Source organism: Cyrtonyx montezumae, unplaced genomic scaffold (assembly GCF_038088225.1).
Source record: "Cyrtonyx montezumae isolate F1298 unplaced genomic scaffold, pur_monq_1.0 scaffold_3, whole genome shotgun sequence".
Classification (NCBI taxonomy): domain Eukaryota; kingdom Metazoa; phylum Chordata; class Aves; order Galliformes; family Odontophoridae; genus Cyrtonyx; species Cyrtonyx montezumae.
The window spans coordinates 108817759-108837271 of record NW_027072034.1 but is presented as its reverse complement, the minus strand read 5'-3'; the positions used below and the strand labels follow the sequence as shown (position 1 = coordinate 108837271).

At 44.9% G+C, this 19513-nt stretch overlaps 1 protein-coding gene across 1 annotated transcript; it reads left to right on the top strand.

Annotated features, from left to right (window-relative positions):
• The first annotated feature begins 5903 nt into the window (after positions 1–5903).
• On the top strand, positions 5904–11895 carry PDE6H (phosphodiesterase 6H). Its single transcript, XM_065741245.1, has 4 exons — positions 5904–5948; positions 10065–10248; positions 10524–10564; positions 11430–11895. Exons 2-4 carry the CDS (start codon positions 10109–10111, stop codon positions 11504–11506), a joined length of 258 nt encoding a protein of 85 aa, XP_065597317.1. The 5' UTR covers positions 5904–5948; positions 10065–10108; the 3' UTR covers positions 11507–11895.
• The last annotated feature ends 7618 nt before the right edge of the window (positions 11896–19513 follow it).

Here is a 19513-nt window from a genome sequence, read left to right as displayed (position 1 = left end):
ATGGGAGCTCATTGTTGCCATTTCCAGCTGGTCACCAGGGAAACCTTCTTCTTTCTTTCTTCCCTTCCTTTATTTTCATTTTTCTCTATAGACAGCTTTAACCCTTACAGTCACTGTATGCCTTCAGCTATGGACCCTGATCTCTATGGATGTCTACCTGCCATTATATCCTTTGTGCAATATGGGTAAGCCCAGTGTGCAATGATAGCTCCTGAACATTTCACTTCATCTCTGAACAGTGCTCTCAGACACAGGGTTCTAATTTTGAGTGGTCCTGTGTGGAAACAGACCCTTCCAACTTGGGATATTCTATGGTTCTATGATTCTATGATGTGCTCATCATACTTGACCGGACCCAGAAATGGCTGCAGCCCCAGGCCCCTGCCACAGAACAGCCTCCCAGTAAGAGGCTCAAACTCAGTTGGTAAGATGTGCAGCCTCGCTCGCAAGCAAGCATGAAAGCAAGGCTGTACACTAATAGAAAGGTTGGGATGTGCCAGTGAAAACTGTAAAATCAAAATTTTAAAAATGTAAAACATTAAAACCTAAGCGTTTATGAAACCCTGAGGGGAGAACATAAGGCTTAATCCCTGGCAATAGACTTCAGCTATAAGAGAAGATTTTTTTTTTTTAGTGTGGCTTACATTTCCATCCCTTGGCTTTTTCCCCTTCCGCAGTCATTTCACCAGGGATCAGCTATCGCATAGCAGCTGGAGCATTCAGCATCAGTGTGCCTGGGAGATGGACAGCCACCCAGGAGACCAGCTAATGGGGCAGGAAGAGCTGCCTCCTCTGCCCATTAGCTGAATGTTCCTGAGGAGAATGCTCCCCAGCAGCAATCACTTCTGTTTGAGAGCCTCAGCTGTTACTTCAAAAAACAATCCTAATTATGGTGGTGGTGGGAAAGAGCTGAGCTGAATGAGACTGCATGGCAGTGCTTTTATCTGGGAGGAGGAGGGAAGAACAGCCTGTCTGTAGTGTGGTATGAAAGCCACAGTAATGGATGTGTCTCCTTAAGAAGAGAGGAACGTTTCACCAAAATGTTTTAGAAGAGCCTCTCTGGATTGGGCTGCTGGTTGCCAAGGAGAGAGAATCGATCCTTCAGAGCAAGAGGAGAAGGGAAGCTGTCAGGAGAGGAGGCATCTGGAGCTGACTTGTGCGCAGTTACTTCTTTGTAGCCCAGTGACACTGAGTCATTTGCTTCACTGTTTCAAACTGACTCAAGCACTGGAATTATCTGATTTAAATAAAGACACTCTCTTGCTGGTTCTTCTATTTTTCTTCTTAGCAATGAAGCAAAACAGTGTTACTTCTATGCTTAATTCAATGCATGAACACGTTCAGTGAGTGCTGGTGGATCACTGCACCCCTCTGTGCAGGTGTTTGGCATGTAACACATACAGAAGGAGTCAATAATGGGAGGAGAAAATTCTAAGGAAGATCCTGGAGACATCACTGTAAAAACTGCAGTTCAGGTGCATTTTTAGGAGTGACCACATGCTCTGCCTTCTGGCAGCCACATAGATAGCAAGGTTAACTCCTTGTGCTTGTTCAGAAAAATAAAAAAATGCCAGGTCATAGTTTGCAAAATGGCAGTAGGGGGTGAAATAATAAAAGAAAAAAAAAACATATTTTTATTGTTGGTAGAGCGAGAACAGAAAAGAAAGGAAGCTTCTTGAATCTAACAAACACAGTCCCCTTGCAGCACTGCCAACAGCCTGGACGCAGACATTTAAGCAATGTCAGTGCACAGGAAGGACACTCAGCAATGCTACTGCCTTCTCCTGGGATAGCTCAGCAATGAGCAGGGGATGCTCCCAAGTGATAAATCACAGCGCAGTTACACAGCGCGGAGCTCTTTGTGCAGCATGGCCACGCTCATCACTCCCACTGCAGATGGGACAGCTGGGTCTGGACTGCAGCTCTATGTAATTTGTGTACATCAGCTTCTGTATTTATTACTAGCAATCATAGAAATGTTGGTATGAGTTAACAATACCCCTACCCATGTAGTCTTTGTTAGCATTAGGTGGTAAGACTTTGTTACCCATGCATAGAAAGGCCAGGCTCGCTGCTTAGAAGCAAGGAAATGTAGCTGGTAGCTAATGAAGTGTATGACAGCTTACATGGGTTTTATATAACCTGCTACAAAAAACAAGCACATCTTCAAGTGTTGGTGTCTGAGAGCCGGGGGTCTACAATGCTGTGCTAGCATGCATGAATCGAGCTCCTTGACTGACAGGGAAAGGCAGGGACTTAATTTTCCTTGAGGGAGCCCTGGGATGAAGGCATGCTCAGACAGCTCAAACATGAAGCATCGGGCTGTGAGAGGCAGTGAACCACCGAGCAACCCCAGGAGGAAAAACCAGCAGGGTCCCGTCTGTAGCTGCACTGGAAATCCATCCTGTGTGTTGCCAGAAGCTTGATTTATGTTTCCTCAGCAGACATCTTCCTCCAGACTGCCCAAAGAAATCTCTCTCTGGAGTCCTGGCAGTGGAGAAGCCGACCTCAGCCTCTGCCACTCCTGCCCTGCTCACAAAGCAGTCTCTACAGCATGAGTGGAAATGAGAGAGCCAAGTACAGGCTCCTCTGCAAGCTGAGCGTGGGGGCACTCAGCAGAACAGAGGCACAGATTCCCAGAGTCAGCAAAGTGCTGTGCTTACTGCAAGCTGTCAGGTGCTTCATCCTGAAACCGGAGCGCATGACCTCCTGAAGGAAGGACAGTGCAACTTGCCACGAAGATGCCTTTTTCTAAAGTGCAGTTGTGATGGGTTTGCATTCTCTGTAGGTGTTTCTTTTTTCACCAGCACGGACAGACTACTGAAGAGCATGGTGAGCATTGGGGAAGGAGGGCTGCAGCAAGTTTTTTACAGTCAGGGTGGTAAGGCACTGGTACATATTGCCAGAGGGGTGGTAGAAACCCCATCCCTGGAGACATCCAATGTCAGGCTGGAGGGGCTGTGAGCACCCTGATCGAGCTGTAGGTGTCTTTGTTCGTTGCAGGGGGGTTGGATCAGATGACCTTTAAAGGTTCTTTCCAACTCAGATGATTCTATGATTCTATGTGAATATTCTTTTGCAATGCACCAAGCTTCCCACTGAAATACTGTCCACATAACAACCTCACTGACCTACAAAACAAACAGGCAATCACTTTCCAAATCCAGGTCCTACCTCTGTCCTCCTGACAGGGATGCAGAAGTGCTTGCTAGGCTGCCTCTCTGCAGGTGGGAAACCTCTGTTTACCCACATAAATTCCCCAGCACTTCCCAGCTAGGTACGCCTGCATTGCAATCAATCAAACTCTATCAATATAGCACAGTGTCTCACAAACACCTGGCACGAGCTTGCAGAGATTTGTTTCAAAAGGGCTATTGTAGCCCTCAGCAACTGTGTCCTCAGCCTGAGCCCTGGCCAGGATTTCCTCCCATAGTTCCACGAGTGCAGAGGCACTGGAAAAGCCACTGTCTTGTAAACTTGTGCTGCCTTTGTCATTCAAGCAAGCTGCTATTTCTGGTATAACTACAGTTACCATGGCTACATAGCTCATAAATAGGGTCAAAAACCTCAGAGATGTCTTTAAGCGATTCCTTAGAATAGGAACTAACCCAGCCAGAGGTGAAGAAGCTCACAGTTTCCCTTTGGGACCATTGCCTGGCCGCCATGAAGCCCTGTGGCTCCTGGATCTCTGCTCTGCATGCAATGGCCACTGCTGTGATCCCAGAGCCAGAGCAGAGGCAGGGATAGGGACTGTGTGTGGGCTGGGAAGGGATCATCAACAAGAGATAGTGGCTTTAAGTTGTACCAGGGGAGGTTCAAGTTGGAAACATTTCTTCTCTGAAATTGTGTTGAAACTGCCCCAGGAAGTCACTGAGTCACCACACCCGGACGTTTTCCAGAACCGTGCAGATGTGGCACTGAGGACATGGTCACAGGGTGTGATAGGGATGGGCTAACAGTTGTACTGGGTGATCTTATAGGTCTTTTCCAACCTTAATGATTCTGTGATTCTATGATTCTATGATCAGGTACCCCATTCCTGGGCAAATCTTGTTCAGTTAGGTCACAGAGCTGGTGTTTGCAGCTCTGTAGAAGGAGCATCACAGCAATGCAGGAAGGAGAAGGAAGGGGAGGAGAGGGGAAATGGCCTGGTCATGGTGAGGAATAGGAGAGAACACAACAACTGGGACTGCTGTGGGAGTTTCTTCCCCACTTACTTAGGGAGCAAAAATAGCTTTGTGTGACACACTGGAAATTTTTTCCCACATGTCCACTTTTACAGAGAAAAGTGGGCTTGTTTTCCCTGGAAAAAAAAAAAAAAACACACACACAAAAAAACAAGAAAACAAAAGGGATATTTCAAAAACAAGCAGTCTGAAAACATGTAAATTTATAAGGTTAAGAAAAAGGAAGCCTGCAAGGTCTCAGAACAGCAGGGAGGAGGAGGCAAGAAGAAAGCAAGCAAAAGAACTATGAGGACTGGGGGCAGCAAAGCTGATTTTCCCAGCAGCTCTGCCCACACAGGAGAAGGCATAGAGGGAGGGGGAGCCCCCAGAAACCTGATTGAAACAGATGGAGGCATGGGAATGAGCAGCAGGGATGGGATGGAGCCCGTTGCCAGCAGGCTGCACCTGTTTATATCCATAGAGGCAGGTTCCTGCCCACAGAAATCAATTTTGCTGTCAAGAGCTGCTGAGTGCCACCAGCCTCAGTATGAAAGTGGGAGGGAAGAGACAACGCCAACATGATCATAGAATCACAGAGTATCCTGAGTTGGAAAGGACCTATAAGGATCATCGAATCCAACTCCTGGCTCCACACAGCACTACCCAAAAATCGGACTGTATGTCTGAGAGCATTGTCCAGACATTTCTTAAACCTCAGTGCTGCTGTTGCCATCCCCTTCTTATGCCTGGAAAGAATTGCAAAGCCCCCAAAAGCTGCATGATCAGCCCCAAACACAAGGAATGCTGTTTCTCTGCTGCCTCTCTGCTCGTTCCACAGGCCCCCAGCTGCACTCGGGATTTACTTCCCTGTGTCCACTCTAGGGGTAGGACCTTGTTGATTGTTCTAAGGAGTCTCAGTGAGAATTTATCTCTTTTATTCAGAAATCTGGAAAGGCAGGGGCTTTGGCTGTGAGCTCTGCCTTGGCAGCAGAGCAGTGCTGTGCCAGACCTTTTTGCCAGGGCCCCTCATGTTAGACAGCTCCTGTCCTTGACAAAGAATCACAGAATAGTTTGGGTTGGAAGGAACCTCAAAGCCCACCCAGTCCCTCCCTGTGCCATAGGCAGGGCTGCTACCCACCAGCTCAGGCTGCCCAGGGTCCCATCCAACCTGGCCTTAAACTTTCAGGGATGGGACATCCACAGCTTCTGTATGCAGCTGTGCCACTGCCTCACCACCCTCTGAGGAAAAATTTTCCCCTAGCATCTAACCTAAATCTCTCCTCTTATAGTTTATCTGGATGCACAGTGAGGGTATGTGAGTAGAGCTTCACCAGAGCCAGTAGACCCAGTGTGCTGCCCTGAAGTTAGACTTAAGCCACACAGTGCTGCTGCAGGTGAGGATGAAAATGATCCTCTAGCATCTAACAGTGGTCCTTCTCATCTGCAGACACCTATCACTTTTTCCAGATCTCTTGCACGGCTCTCTCAGGCAGCCACAACGGGCAACTGTAATGCACTGGAGGTATGAAACCCCACACAAAATCACGTGTGTTATTGCCACTGGGCTGGAGTTAGGCTGAGCCCCCAGCTCTTTCATTTCTGTACCTGCAGGGCCCTGTGGTCATGCACTGCCCCACGTGGGCCTGGCCCTGATTGGCACCCGGTGCCCTGATGTCACCTGCCAGCAGGGTATATCTGTGGGAGGCAGGGCTCCTCGAGACTTTTTTCTACCCAGGCTGCAGGACAGGAGTTGAATGGTTTGCAAGAGGAGCCCTTAGGACTGTGAGTATTTTCCAGGAGCTCGATTCAATAATAATGGTGGGGAGGTGGAGGGGGCAGGGTGCAAGAGGAGCTAGTGATTTTTCCTGATGGAGAAAAAGCTTGGATTCTTATGCTTGAAAAATGTGAGTGTACCCAGTATCTGAGAGAGGGAGTTGTGTTTCTGTACAGTCATTGCTGTTTCCTCCTAACATTAGGGGCTGGATGCTAGGGCATCAAGACCCATACTGCTGTACTGGTGCATCTCAGACTCCACTATCCCCCTGGACCGCCCTGATTCTGAGGCTGGGCAGTCCTCAGTGGGGGTTTGTTGGCTGGTGGGCTCACCCCTGAGGTCCCCAGGGGTCAGGGTATAGAGCGCATTGGTGGAGAGCTTGTACTAAGCAGCATTGCATCTCTCATGTGAACAAATCCCGCCTTTGATGTCACCCCCTAACAGAAATAGTCATTGTATTGATCCCCATCTGGGAAGCTGTTGAGAGAATACAGTTCGACATGAAGTGTGTTTCAGTTTTCTGGAGTGCACCTTCTTTCATTTGTTTGTGGTGTTAAAACTTTAAAAAGAGTTCTGAAGTCTTGTATAGAGCACTGGATCAGAAAGAACTGGACCTGCATGTGCTGTTTCCATGTCTATGATTAGCCAACTCAAGAAACTGAGACTGCTGCCGAGATTCCCCACAGGCATCTTACACTGGATTCAGTATGCCCTGGTGAAAGCCTGTCTGCAAGGAAAATGCCAGTGGCTCTCATGAGGTCAAGAAATAGTCATCCAAAGGATTGAAAAATTGAAAAATTGAGGGTATTTCCTCCTGGATGCTGTCTGTTCCCAGTGCATCACTGCATGGAGGGCCACAGCTCTTTGTCTGACACCCCACAGCACCATGAAGACACCAGGCACGTGGTGGAATGTGCACCTGAAGTTATCTGACAGAGAAAGAAGAGATCCTGCACCGAATCTGTCTGAAAAAATGTCATGTGATGCATCTGCATTATCTGCTGGGGAAATTTTCCATAGTGAATCGGAGATTAAGGGGCAGGAGGGGGCAGATTAAAGAGTCAGTACTTGACAGTACTATTCAAGCTTCTTTAGGTTCAAAGAGAACTAAAAGAAGGATGATTAACCTGGCCAGCAACCCAGAGGTGGGATATCTGACGCAACGGAGATAAGCATATTACTTCGCATTAGGTATAATTAGCATTTGGGCGCAAGCAAGGCTCTTACCCGAAGGATTAAGCCCTGGACTGAACAGAAATGCTGTCAGGGGCAATTAGGTAACTCCTTGTCAGAGGAGGGGGCAGAGGAAGTGCGTGGAAGAACATCTCATTCCCCTGCAGCCTGCACATCCACAGCTGCTCTCACCCAAGAGCTGCATCCTGGTGCTGGCAGCAGCTGAGGAGCTCCGACAGCCTAGGAAGCCCTGGCGACCCATAACTCCTGCAGGGGCAAGAGGAGACCCATCTGCACCCAACGCTCCTCAACCATCTACCTGGTGTGGGACAGGGACCAGCCAAGCAGCCAGGTATGGGGAGGCTGGGAAACACTCCTGGGAAGATGATATCCCAAGGCAGGGGCTGCTGATAAAGAGGAGTGGGAACTGGGACAGGGTGGACTCCAGCCTGAACCAAGGCATCACTACTTATAGGTGATGGCAAGGAAGTCCCACCAGCTCTGCAGTGGGAGGGAAGCTAGATTCCTTCTGCCTGATGGAGGATGCTTCCTGCCCTCTGTCCTTTCTTTTTATGATGCATAGGAAGAATGGGTAGAAGGATACTGGTAAAGAAGGTGACAGTGAATGCTGTTTCTTGAATTCATACATATCCAAGGCAGGATGAAGTGTGATTTGGGGAGATCCTATTTTCTTCGGGAGTAGAGTAGCTGGTATGTGGATACAACTACTTTAGACTGAGACCAAATAAACTCTAAGGACTGAATCTTCCTATTAGATATTTCTCAATGAAATGAAGTTACAGACTCAAGAAACTAAGAGGAGCTGAACTTCAATTACTTTTTGTGATTAAGGTGCCATGCTGGCAGACAGCAGCTGGTGACATGAGTTGGGAACTAATTCTGACCTCAACTGCCTCCTTCAAATTTTGGCTGTCAGGCCAAAGGGTTGGAAATCTTTTATCCAGTTTGTTTCTCCTGTTGTACTTTTGGGAGCAGCCCTTGCAAGGGGTGCCAAGGATACAGAATTTTCGATCACTCCACCTCCAGTTCTTTTCTGCAAGAGATGAAGGTGGCAGCATGTTCCTGTCCAGCCACCACACTGCAAGGATAAAGCCATAAATACTGGGCAATTGCTCAGGTTACACAGAGAACAGTCGAACCAGCAAATTCTCTGAATTAAGCTGGTCCCTGTGTTTGTGGGCATGCTGTGTGCTTGGGAAGCGTTGTGCTACAGGCGGGGAAATAGCATCTGTGCATCCTTCAGCTGCAGACACAACCATCTGCTGCTCCATTTGGGGCTGCTGGAACCCTTCCAGCCTCCTGCATGGGATGTTACAGCTGACAGAGGAGCCCGGCCACAAGCAACAGGAGAAGTAGCATGCCTCTGGGTGTTTTCATGAGGATCCATTCTATTGCCATCATAAATGGAAAGATGTCAGGGGAGAAGTATTCCCAGGCTGCCACAGCTACAGAAATGTGGCTCTTTGCCTTGCACTGGTCTGCCAGTGTCACAGAAAGATTGTTTGGATGCTGTTTCTCCTTCTGTCTCAGGCTTTGCTTTCAGCACTCTGGCTATTTCAGACACTGTCAACGATGTGGACTATTCTTCAAACTAAGAAAAAAAGAAAAGCAAATCACTTATCCTTGATGGCATTTATAGTTCTGAGATTAGAAGTCTGGAGTGTCACTGCAGGTGATACTGGGGATTAGGCCGGAGCATTATGGTAACATAATAGGATTAACTTTTAGTACAAAAATCCTGAAGTTAATTCCATCAGATATTCCATCAGCCTGGCTGCACAGGGACAAAAATTTGAAGACAAGAGTTATACAATGGTCATGGGGAAGAATGTGACTCCAGGGAAGAGAGAAAATACTGGCAATTATTTTTGCCCATAAATGGATGTGGTCAAACTGCTCTAGCACACTAATTAGCACAGAATTTGATCAAGCTGAGGGTTCTCCCTTGGGCACTGGTGAGAGTTCCTGCTGTCCTCCCTGGGCTTTCTATGCAGCAGCTCTCAGGCAGGAGAGGTTTCTCTCACCCCAGAACTGCTGCTCGATAGTTCTGTAGCCCATGAGAAGTGGAACTTGGCTCATGTGCAGCATGCTGCAGGGAGATCAACATATTTAACATAATACTTAAAAACATCAAAATGGACAACATACTGTGGAAAGTTACTTTTATCTCCTCAATCCCCAGAAATTAACTTCTGTCTAAACCATGGTTTGCAATGCTCTGCCTTAGCCTTCACAATTTTTCAGAAGTTCTGTGCTATTTCTCATTAGGTTGGCACTGATAAACTTGGCCCTAAGTGCAGCTGCCCTGAGACTAAAGGCCTACCTATCTCAGCATCCCATCTTCACCAGTGTGCAGAAGGCATCATGTAGGCATAGATACAAGAACAAGTGATGTATATCACGATGATTCCAAAGGACAAGATGAATCTCTAAGCCATAAATCCATAAGCATGCCTTTATCTACTACTAAGGATCCTAGTAGTCATTATCCAGAACTTATAAGTAAAAATCCTATCTCTGCTCTTGTGAATGCAAACTTGTGGAAGACAAACTCCAGTGGCATTACCTGCCTATCTGCCAAGCCTGTCCAATGGCAAGCAGCTGTAGCAACCAGTCTCCAATAATTCAGCCAGAATATTTCAGACAGAAAAAGTGCAGTTCTCCAAGATTCTACAGATCATTGCGCTGTGGGATTAAGTTTCTCTTCATTCCTATCAAGAATGTCCACAGTTTATCTTAATTCTAGCATTCAAGATGAAAGGCAATGCTTACCCTGTTTGCTTTGTATGCATTACAGTCTTTTTTTATGTTTTGTATTTTATGTTTAATCCTGTCACAATTACGCTTCCCTTAATTATCCTGTCACAAGACTATTGATACCTAAATATGATGAGCAGAGTGTTGTGTCAGTACTTGCCACTCTCTTGCAGATAGAAGGATCTGAGTGAGGCATACTTCTGACAGTAGCCCAACGATGAGCGAGAACCCCACCACCAACCTTACCACTGGAGATGCTCCCACTGGTCCCACCACACCACGCAAGGGGCCTCCCAAGTTCAAGCAGAGACAGACAAGGCAATTCAAGAGCAAGCCACCTAAAAAAGGAGTGAAAGGGTAAGGTCATTTTGTAAAGAAAAGAAACCATTCTGTTTGGGTTGCTCTCCACTGCTGAGCTGGGCTCCTGTGGCACCATCTTCCCCCAGGCAAGAAACCAGGATGGTCCCATAGTGCCATCAGCTCTCTTGTGCCAGTGCTTGCCCAACTGAGCTTAGAGCTGCTCTTCATCACCTGCTGCCCACGCTCCTCCTTCCCTGGCTGGGGCTGCAGGGCTTCTCTCCTTGGTACTGCTGTCCCAAACTCACCCTTTACCTGTTCTCTTTCTTTCCTAGGTTTGGAGATGACATCCCAGGCATGGAGGGGCTGGGCACAGGTAAGCACTGCACAACAGTTCTGTTGTGCCCATCTGGAACATAAATACAGTCACTCTTCAGCACAGTAGAGGTCTGTCTGGGGTGGCCTCCATCTGCCTGGCCTCTCTGCAGCTCTCAGGGTCACTAAAGGAGGCTAGCGCTTCCCCTGTAAGCTGCTCATACTTACATACACAAGACAGAAAGGCTGTTTAGTCATGATTCAATTTTTGGATACTTTCACTTGGCTGCAAATGTGCTTGTTTGTCTTTGTTTTCTGCTAATACTCTGACTAAGAATTTCAGCAGCATGAGGTTCTCAAGCAAATGCCAAGTACCAAACTATTATTAGCAAAAATCACAGGAACTAAACCTCAGCTGGAGAAGTATTTGTGTTATCACCAAAGTTCTAATTTAAGGAATGTTATGTACCCATTTTGGACTGAAAAACACACACCAAATGACCTGTCAAATAACAGCTACACCTATCAGTGAATTACAGGTCCTGAATATGTTGCACTAAATTACTCAGCATCTGATTTAAGACTGCAAGTCATCAAGGATATCATAGTTTGGTTACAGGCAGTTTATAAGAACAGGAGAAGCCCCATAACCAGGGTGAATTTTCACACCGGTCTCACCTCTGAAGGGACCATGGGCATGTTCACAGAGAAAGATGGCATAGGAGAAAATACAGTGATCTGGTTCAAAGTCGTACGTAGCACTATACTTAAAGAGCTCATTGATTCATTTAATTTTCAAATGGACTCTTACTTTTCTTGCTCATCCCACATCTTAAGGTTTTCTCAGTAAATCAGCCTTTCTGTTCATACAAAAGAAATCCAAGAAGTGCTATTCCAGAACCCATTTCTCATTCTCTCTTTTGTAGATATCACAGTGATTTGCCCATGGGAAGCTTTCAGCCATCTGGAACTGCACGAGCTGGCCCAGTTTGGGATCATCTAAGGGCCCAGGATCTCTACTGATGTCACCTGGTGACTCCACTGATCCTAATTTGGTCTTCATCACCTTTGACAATGATTTTTGGCCCTTACATCCACTTGTTTATGGGCAGAGTGGTTTTGTGAGAGCTAATTATGAGAAAGTCCTTTGCAAATTAGTTTGGCAAAGAAGTTATTCAGGACCCTGAACAGATTGCATGCTCCATGTGAAGAAACTACTGAAAATGTCTTAATGACTCCCTGCACCATTCCCTGTCTTCTCCTACTGTTGTAGATCTTCACATGTATGGAGAAAATATGCTTCATTTAAGCTTTTCTCCTGGTTAGCTGAGATAGTGTGTGCATGGGTGTGCATGTATGCCCACACCTAATTATATCAAACTCATTCTTTTTTCTTCTATAAAACAGCTTCTATAAGACAGCTTTCTGTACAGGATTTTCATGGGTATGTTCTCACATCATCTGGGACGCCAATTAGTCACCAGGAGTGCATCTATAGAGAACAAAATCAGAGTAATTAGTCCAGACATTCAGATGCTTTTAAGTAGGAGAGCATTCCCCAGGGGTTCACCATCAGGATCCTACTGCTAAGATTCACCTCACCAAGAAGGGGGGAAAGGGCTTGGAAATGTTCTCTCTGCCCACTGGCTATGGGTCACAAGACTCTGGCTGTTCTAATCTTGTTAAATGAAAATGTGTGTATCTGAGACTCAAAGCTAAATGAATTAATTCTGCTTTTCATTCTTTTCTGCTTCCAAGTGGCTGTAATTCCAAAGAAATTATCCTCCACATGACATTGTGTGTCCTTTCCTTAGACAGCAGGTCCCTGCATGACATTTGCACTGTCTCCCTGCCCATACATATTTACATGAGGAGTTTGCTTCCAAGGACACACTGTTGGGTATGAAGACAAAAATTCATTCCAGTTTGCCACCAGATAGTGTCGGTAGTTCTGTCTCATCTAGCAAAAGAATACATTGCATTAGTTGCTCTGTATATTTAGCATGGGCAAGTCTCTCTCATTGCATTCAGCAGCAGGAAGGCTCTTCTCACCTTCTGCCAGCTCCAAGCTCCAGAGCCCATGTGATGTTCCCTTGAGAGAGATAAGAGGGGAGCAGGTGGGAGGCAGGGTGATGTTAGGATGTGGGTTTGCAGAGAAGCACTGAGCAAATCCACTTAACCTCATTGATTTGTGTTCCCTGGTCTCTGGCACTGGTGAGCAGTGAGGGAAGGCACCGACATTCCCTTCTGCCCTGCGCTAAGGGAGGAGTTTCATTCTGGTTGGAGGCAAGGAGCAAGCATTGTAGCTATGTGATATGCATAAAAGCAGATGGCATTTTTCATCATTGCCTTCAGCTTCACAAGCCTCAATGCATACGAATTGCCTTCCCCTGGTTTATCTTTCCTGTGCTGAGAATGCTCATGGGGAGCAAGGAATGGCTGTGAGGAGGAAAGCAAGCCTGCCTGCAAGATCAATCCCTGCACATAAAGCAATGCTATAAATCCACAGCTGTGCTAGAGTTACCAGCTGCTGTCATGGCAGAAGTAAAAGCCAGCAGTTTTCATATAAAATATAGCTCCAGCACCAAAAGCTGAAGGAAATTCTCACTGGCAGCCCAGAGTAGGGCTTTTATTATTCAGCACTCCTGTCATTAGTAGCAGCAGTGAAGCAGCGAGCAGCTCAGAACAGCAGCGCAATCACAGCTCTGGAGTCATGTACCACTTAGCTAATTGCTGCACACAGCTATTTCCATGGGCAGAGGCGGTCTGTCCTTTCTGCTCACTCCTCATGTCTCACACCTTTCTCACCTTTTAAGGCTTTTTTCTTTCCGTATGTGTTCCGAATGTGACATTTTATTTAGCTTTTACTGCAGGAGTCTGATTTCATTTTTCTTCAAGCATGTGCTAGCCTTTTCCTTTTGTGGTTAAATGTGAATGTCCCTATGTGAGCACACTTGTGCTTTTCCTCCCATTTCACTATCCTGTAGCATGTGATCTTTGTTTCACTTTCTCATTCTGTGAAAAGACCCACTGGATCCAGGTTTGCATCCTGCAAGCTGGCTGCCACTATTTCCATGGAGCTTTTCCTTTTTTAAGCAGGAGTACGCCAAGAGGAGATCCTTTGAATTAGTTCTTTTGCTCACTCGCCATCCCAAGCCTTGGGAAAGCAGTACAAAAATAGTGAGATTCTCAGTTAGAAAACACTGGGGTAAAAGCAAAGCTCTCCTTAGCCCAGATACTGAAGTGTTTCAGCAAAGGGGAAGGTCTTGATGTAGTTCCATATCGGACTGCCATAACCCCTGCTCCCAGCAGAACCATACTTCCAATGGGAATAGACACGTATCCTTGTCCCATGCCTGGCTGAGGAGGTTTGCCAGAAGATGCTTTGAGTCACCACAGTTCATTAGCTATTTTAAAAATAATTTATATGCATTAACAGGAATGACATTTGTTCCTTTACTTGCAAGGAGTTCAAAGAGTTGGGAGTTTTAAAACATTCTCACAGTTGTTTTGTCTGAGACTCAGAGTTTTTTTCTAACAAGATATAACTCCTGAAGCTGTAATTTCTCAAGTAGTAAGAGATGGCTGTGGTGCAAGAAAGCAAATGTATTTAAGTAGTTTCTAGAAGGACTTCAGTCTATATACATTGAAATGTGCTATTCTTTGTTCTTTTACTATAAAAACAAATCAAAAGCAATAAAAATTAATAAAATATATTTTTAAAATCCTAAAAATTTAGTCTGACTTACTTAGAAAATGTGTCCTGAGAAAGGCAGATGATTCAACTTTTCATTCTAAAATCCTTTCCTTAGGAAAACTCTGAGTTCAAGTCACTCCTCCTCATGAGACATAACTAGCTATATATCTCTAAACAACAGGCAATAAAATCTTAACTGCGATATCACCTCAGACACAGTGCTTCTCTGAGTGATGGTTGCTGCATTCACCCAGTTATGGTGTGCATCATTTCCTCAGGCCAGTTTTTGGGGTTTTTTTAATTATTTTAGGGCTCTCCAGCTGAGTGTCAGTGTACTTCCACCCCGTAACAATTCCATAGCAATAGCATAGTTGCTTCTCATTGCTATGAGAGCTAAAACACCCATGTCCCTTTGCTTCTTTTTGTTGATGAACTTTCTACTGTCACATAGGAGTTTCAAGTTGCTGAGGGCTAACTCTCTGCTAGTACATGCTGGTAGGTCTCAGTGATTTCTTTTGTACCATTTCAGATATTCTTTCTTGCATCTCATCACTGAGTGCCTATTTCAAAGTTTTTTGGTTTCGAGTGCTGTCTGTCCAATGAGAGACAGATACCAGTTAGTCAGGTGTCTTTTTTTTTTTCTTTTTAAATGAATCTTTCCTAATAGAACTTTGCAAGCCAGTGAAAGTTTTTTTAATGTTGTTGCTACCATTCAACAGCACCAACTTTAAAGCTGGAATTAGCTGATGCCTGGAAAATTCTGCATCCTACCAAGAGTGCCCTCAGAGATGAGTCCAATCCTCACTGCTGTGTTTCTGTAGCTGAACAGTTAAATAGACCTAAATGTCTGTGAGGAAAGAAGCGTGAAACTTGTAAAAAGAAAGAAGTGTGTGTCTTGCCTTTCCTTCCACAAACAATCTAAATCATCTCAGGAAACACAATAAAGAAAAAATCTTCAGTGTGAGTTGGAGTTTTCAGGAGATCTGGAGATGTTCATTGCAAGATTCCCATCCTACAATGGTTTGAAAAATCAGCACCTCAGTACCATGCCACTATCACATTTTTCCTATAGTACTGATCAGTATGGTATGGAATATGCTAACAAATGTATTCTGGCAATGTTCTTGGGTGTTACATGGCACATTTTTCTACTTTATAAATGAGATTCTAGGAGTTAGAAAAAAATAATGTAAAGAGTATCCTCTACCTTGAGGTCTCCAGTACCTGATTTTTCACCGCTCTTATCTTTAACAAGCACTCTTATTTTCATGTGGCTTCCTTTCTGGAGTTTAGCGCGACTGTGGTGGGATTGTTGGCCTTTGCTGACCCTTCTGGGTGAAACTGATGCTTTCATTGTGAGACTCACTGCCTTCAGGCCATTTGCAAACACTTTCTTGATTTGGCAGGTTTCTGAGGGTCTCTCCTATTCCTGAGAATCTTGTTAAGAATGTGACTCTAGCCAGGAGGGCTCTAGAAGTGGAAGAAGATTCTGGTACCCTGAGAGATTTGGGCAGCGGTAAGCCCAAGAAACATGCCAAGGAAGGAAAAATTTCCTCAAAAGTGTGAGTGGTAGTTTCCAAGGTGGAACCAGTCCATGTCAGCTCCGACAACAGCCAACCACAACCAGGTGCCTTGTGCTATTAGAAGACCTGTAAGAAGAACTAAGAACTATAAAGCCTGTGTTGTTTCCTCTTATCTCTGGTGAGGACTGAACCACTAGAAGGAGCAAATGATGGAAATCCCAAGACTGTTAACACACTCTCCAGTGTGAGCTGTTGGCAAGCATCTCTTGGAATTGTGATCTAAGCAGGCTTACAGAGGTGTAGGGACACAGCAGGTTATATGCAGATGGGAGATAAGGCCAGTTTCTCAGGCACACAGTGGCTTCCCTGTGACCTGAAGCACAACATCATAGTGCTTCCACAAAACCACACATTAGCTTCTCCAGGCACAAAGAGAGTGCAAGCTCTTTCTGCACATCTCACAAGCGAGTTGGATGCCAGTCATCTTGAACCCGTAGCAGACAGCTGCCTCATCATCCAGGCACCTGCTGGTACAGGCATAGCAAGCTTGCATCTGTCTGCATCAAGGTGGCTGGCTGCAAGTCTGAGAGTAAGGGAAGAAAAAAACACCAAGCCAACAACATGAGAAACAAGAATAGTGTTAGATTTGGCTTTAGTGATTGCAGTTTTACTTGAAGTCCTCACTGAGATCAAGGTCTTTCCATGGTAGACACTTTGTAAATGCATTACTGGAAACTAATGGGTTAGTATTAAGCCTGATCTCCAAGCCAGTGTGGTATTTCAGCCAATGAAAACTGAATTTCAATAGCAATGGGAGGACTGTGGAGATGCAGGAAAACAGTCTTGGGAAAGCCAGTATGCAGCCAGCTCACACATAAACAGTCAGGATGGGGATCACGCTGATGACAGCGCTGGGGAGCAGTCCATTCATACACACATCTTAAGCTGGCAGAAGATCTAATAAGCACCAGTCCCAAAACAAGAGAAAGGGGAAATCAAGGGGCAATGAAATTGGAACCAAATATGGTCAGTAAACAAAGCAATTCTGGACTAAGACTGCTTATATAGAAATAGCACCACAAGGAGCTATGTTATGAAAAACCTGAGAGAAACTTATCACTGTTGCATCCTCATCCAGAATGCTATATTCAGATCCAGGCATTTTGAAGACTGATATAAACTGTTAATGTATTTCAAGCTAATGTAGAAGGAGAAGGAGGAGGGAAAGGAAAGAAAAATACAGATAGAAAGAAGAGGAAATGCAGTTGAAAGAACTTTATAGGCAGCAGGGAATTTGCTCCAGCCCCTGAAACAGTCAAGTAGAGTTGTGATTCCCACCTGGAAGCAGATAACAAAAGAGGACAAATATCACCTAGGATGATACAAGGAAGTCTATCTGACTATAACAAGATAGCAAAATTTTAAGTAGATCCCTTCCTTGGGAAAACTGGTCTCTTGTCCCATGGGAAGTGGAAAGTCTCTATTACTTAGGACGTTTGCAGTGGGATTGTAGAAAGAATCCAAGAATCCCCTGCAGAAAACATCTGGTATGGATCAGATTAACTCTATCAGGAGACAGGGCAGTCTCTCTGGCCATCATCACTGTAGTTTTCTTCCATGCAATACGGTAGTGATGTATAGCGTGAGTAAGTTTGGTTTGATTGTTTTTTTCATGTGAAATAGAGTAACAGAATCATCTAGGTTGGAAGAGACCTTGAAAATCAAATCCAACCATTAAACTGACCTACTAAGTTCCATTAATACAACATATCTTTTAGTGCCATGTTCACATATCTCCTCAGTACCTCCAAAGATGAGGACTCTAGCATTTCCTGAACATCTGTTCCAATATTTGACCAACTTCTCTGTGAAAAGTTTCTTCCTAACATCAAATTTAGACTTCCCCTGGCACTACTTGAGACTATTTCCTTGCATCCTATCACTGTCACCTGAGAAAGGAGACTGGCACCTTCCTTGCTGCGATCTCCTTTCAGGTGCTTGTAGGGAACCATGAGGTCTGCCCTTAGCCTCCTCTTCTCCAGACTAACACCATAGTTCCTCATAACTCTAGTTTTCCAGTCCCCTCACCAGCTTCATTGCTCTCTTCTGTGCCCACCTGAGCAGCACAATGTCCTGGTAGTGAGGGGCCCCAGATTCAAAGCGATACTTGAGATGCAGCCTCACTTGTGATCTGTATAAGCAGACACTCACTTCCTCTGTCCTGTAGTCCTCATTATTTCTAATACAGGCCAAACTGTATTGGCCTTCCTGGTCATTGTCCTCACTGCTGACTTACATTCAGCACCCCTAGGCCCTTTTGTAGGCAACTTTCCAGCCATTCTTCAGCCACTTTTCTAGCCACACACTTTGACCAAATGCATTCTGTCATTACAAAATCAAAGTTAAATACATAGGTAGCCCTGTTTAGCAGCCATCTGTAAGCTTCTGATAACAAGACATAAATAGACCAGTAGATAAATAGGAAGACGTTAATATGATAAAAGAAAAATGCATGAGGTGAACTCTTAGCCCCATTCCCCACTATCTGTCAGGATTTATTATTTCTGTGGAGCCTCCTCATCCAAAAAAAGAATGGTGTTATTGGCTCAGATGCACAGCAGTGCTATCCCCAAACAAGCCCTTGGCCTGCAGCAAGCAGAAGCCCTTGGCAAGGTTTAATCAAGCCAAGGCGTGCAGCCTTGTCCTCATACATCAGCCGCTGGCACTGTGCTCACTGCTCTTTCTCTCTTCCTCCCTCCATGCCGCTCTTTCCCCTGATGTCTGCACAGTTCTTCCCTGTGGTGCTAGGTCCTCCACTGATATCTTAATGGCTAAGGGAGAAAAGTTCATTGGAAAAATATATATACATCCAAGGCTCAAAATAAGCAGCACAGAGGTGAATGAGACATTTTCATTGCACTGATCTGCAAGAATCACTGCTTGGAATAAAGCTGTGAAGTTTCAGTTCCACATCCTACCTTTAGTGCCAGATGTCTCCACTTCAGAAGATAAATGATGCACCTCATTGTGTGTAATGCTATGATGTGTAATTTTCTTTTCCATGGCTCCACTGTGGGGTCTTCTCCTGACAGGCAGAATGAAGCTTTGCAGCCTTATCTCAGCCATCTAACCTCTTTGCATTTATTCATGGTAATGCCTAATCCCATTTTTAATCTTAATAAGCTCTTTAGTTCAATAATATCCTGCAGCAGTAAGACATGTAAGTTAATTCCTTGACTTAAAGCCAAAGTCTCTTGGGAGTTTTATCACTGATTTCTATGGGCTTTGGGTCAGGTCAGGCTTCAAAAAAAAAAAATAAAAAAAAAAAAAAACAAGCAACCACAAAAAAAACCAACTCACTGCAAGCCACCAAATTACCCAACTGGAAATGTGCTGTGGTGTTATATCTTTCTCACCTGCAGTTTCCCTATATCTCTGTAAATAAAACCTGCATTCACAAGAATTTCAAGCAGTGCTTAACCTGAATAAAAATGCCAAGATGCTCTGATAAAACAAGCAGGAAGAAATGGCTTCCTTCCCCTCACTACCCTGGCTCTGGGCTGATCTGGTGATTCAAGATGAGAAGTTTGGAGCCTTCAGATATCTACTCCCAGAAGAACCTCATCTCTCAATCTATCTAAATTAGTCAATTAAAAAACAGATTCCTAAGTTTATACAGACAAAAATTATGGAGATAAATTTAATATGAACTAAATTGCAAGCAAGAGGAAATTGCTGCTAGTTATAATAATTTAATTACAGAGTACATTTTGAATCACTTCTTTTGAAG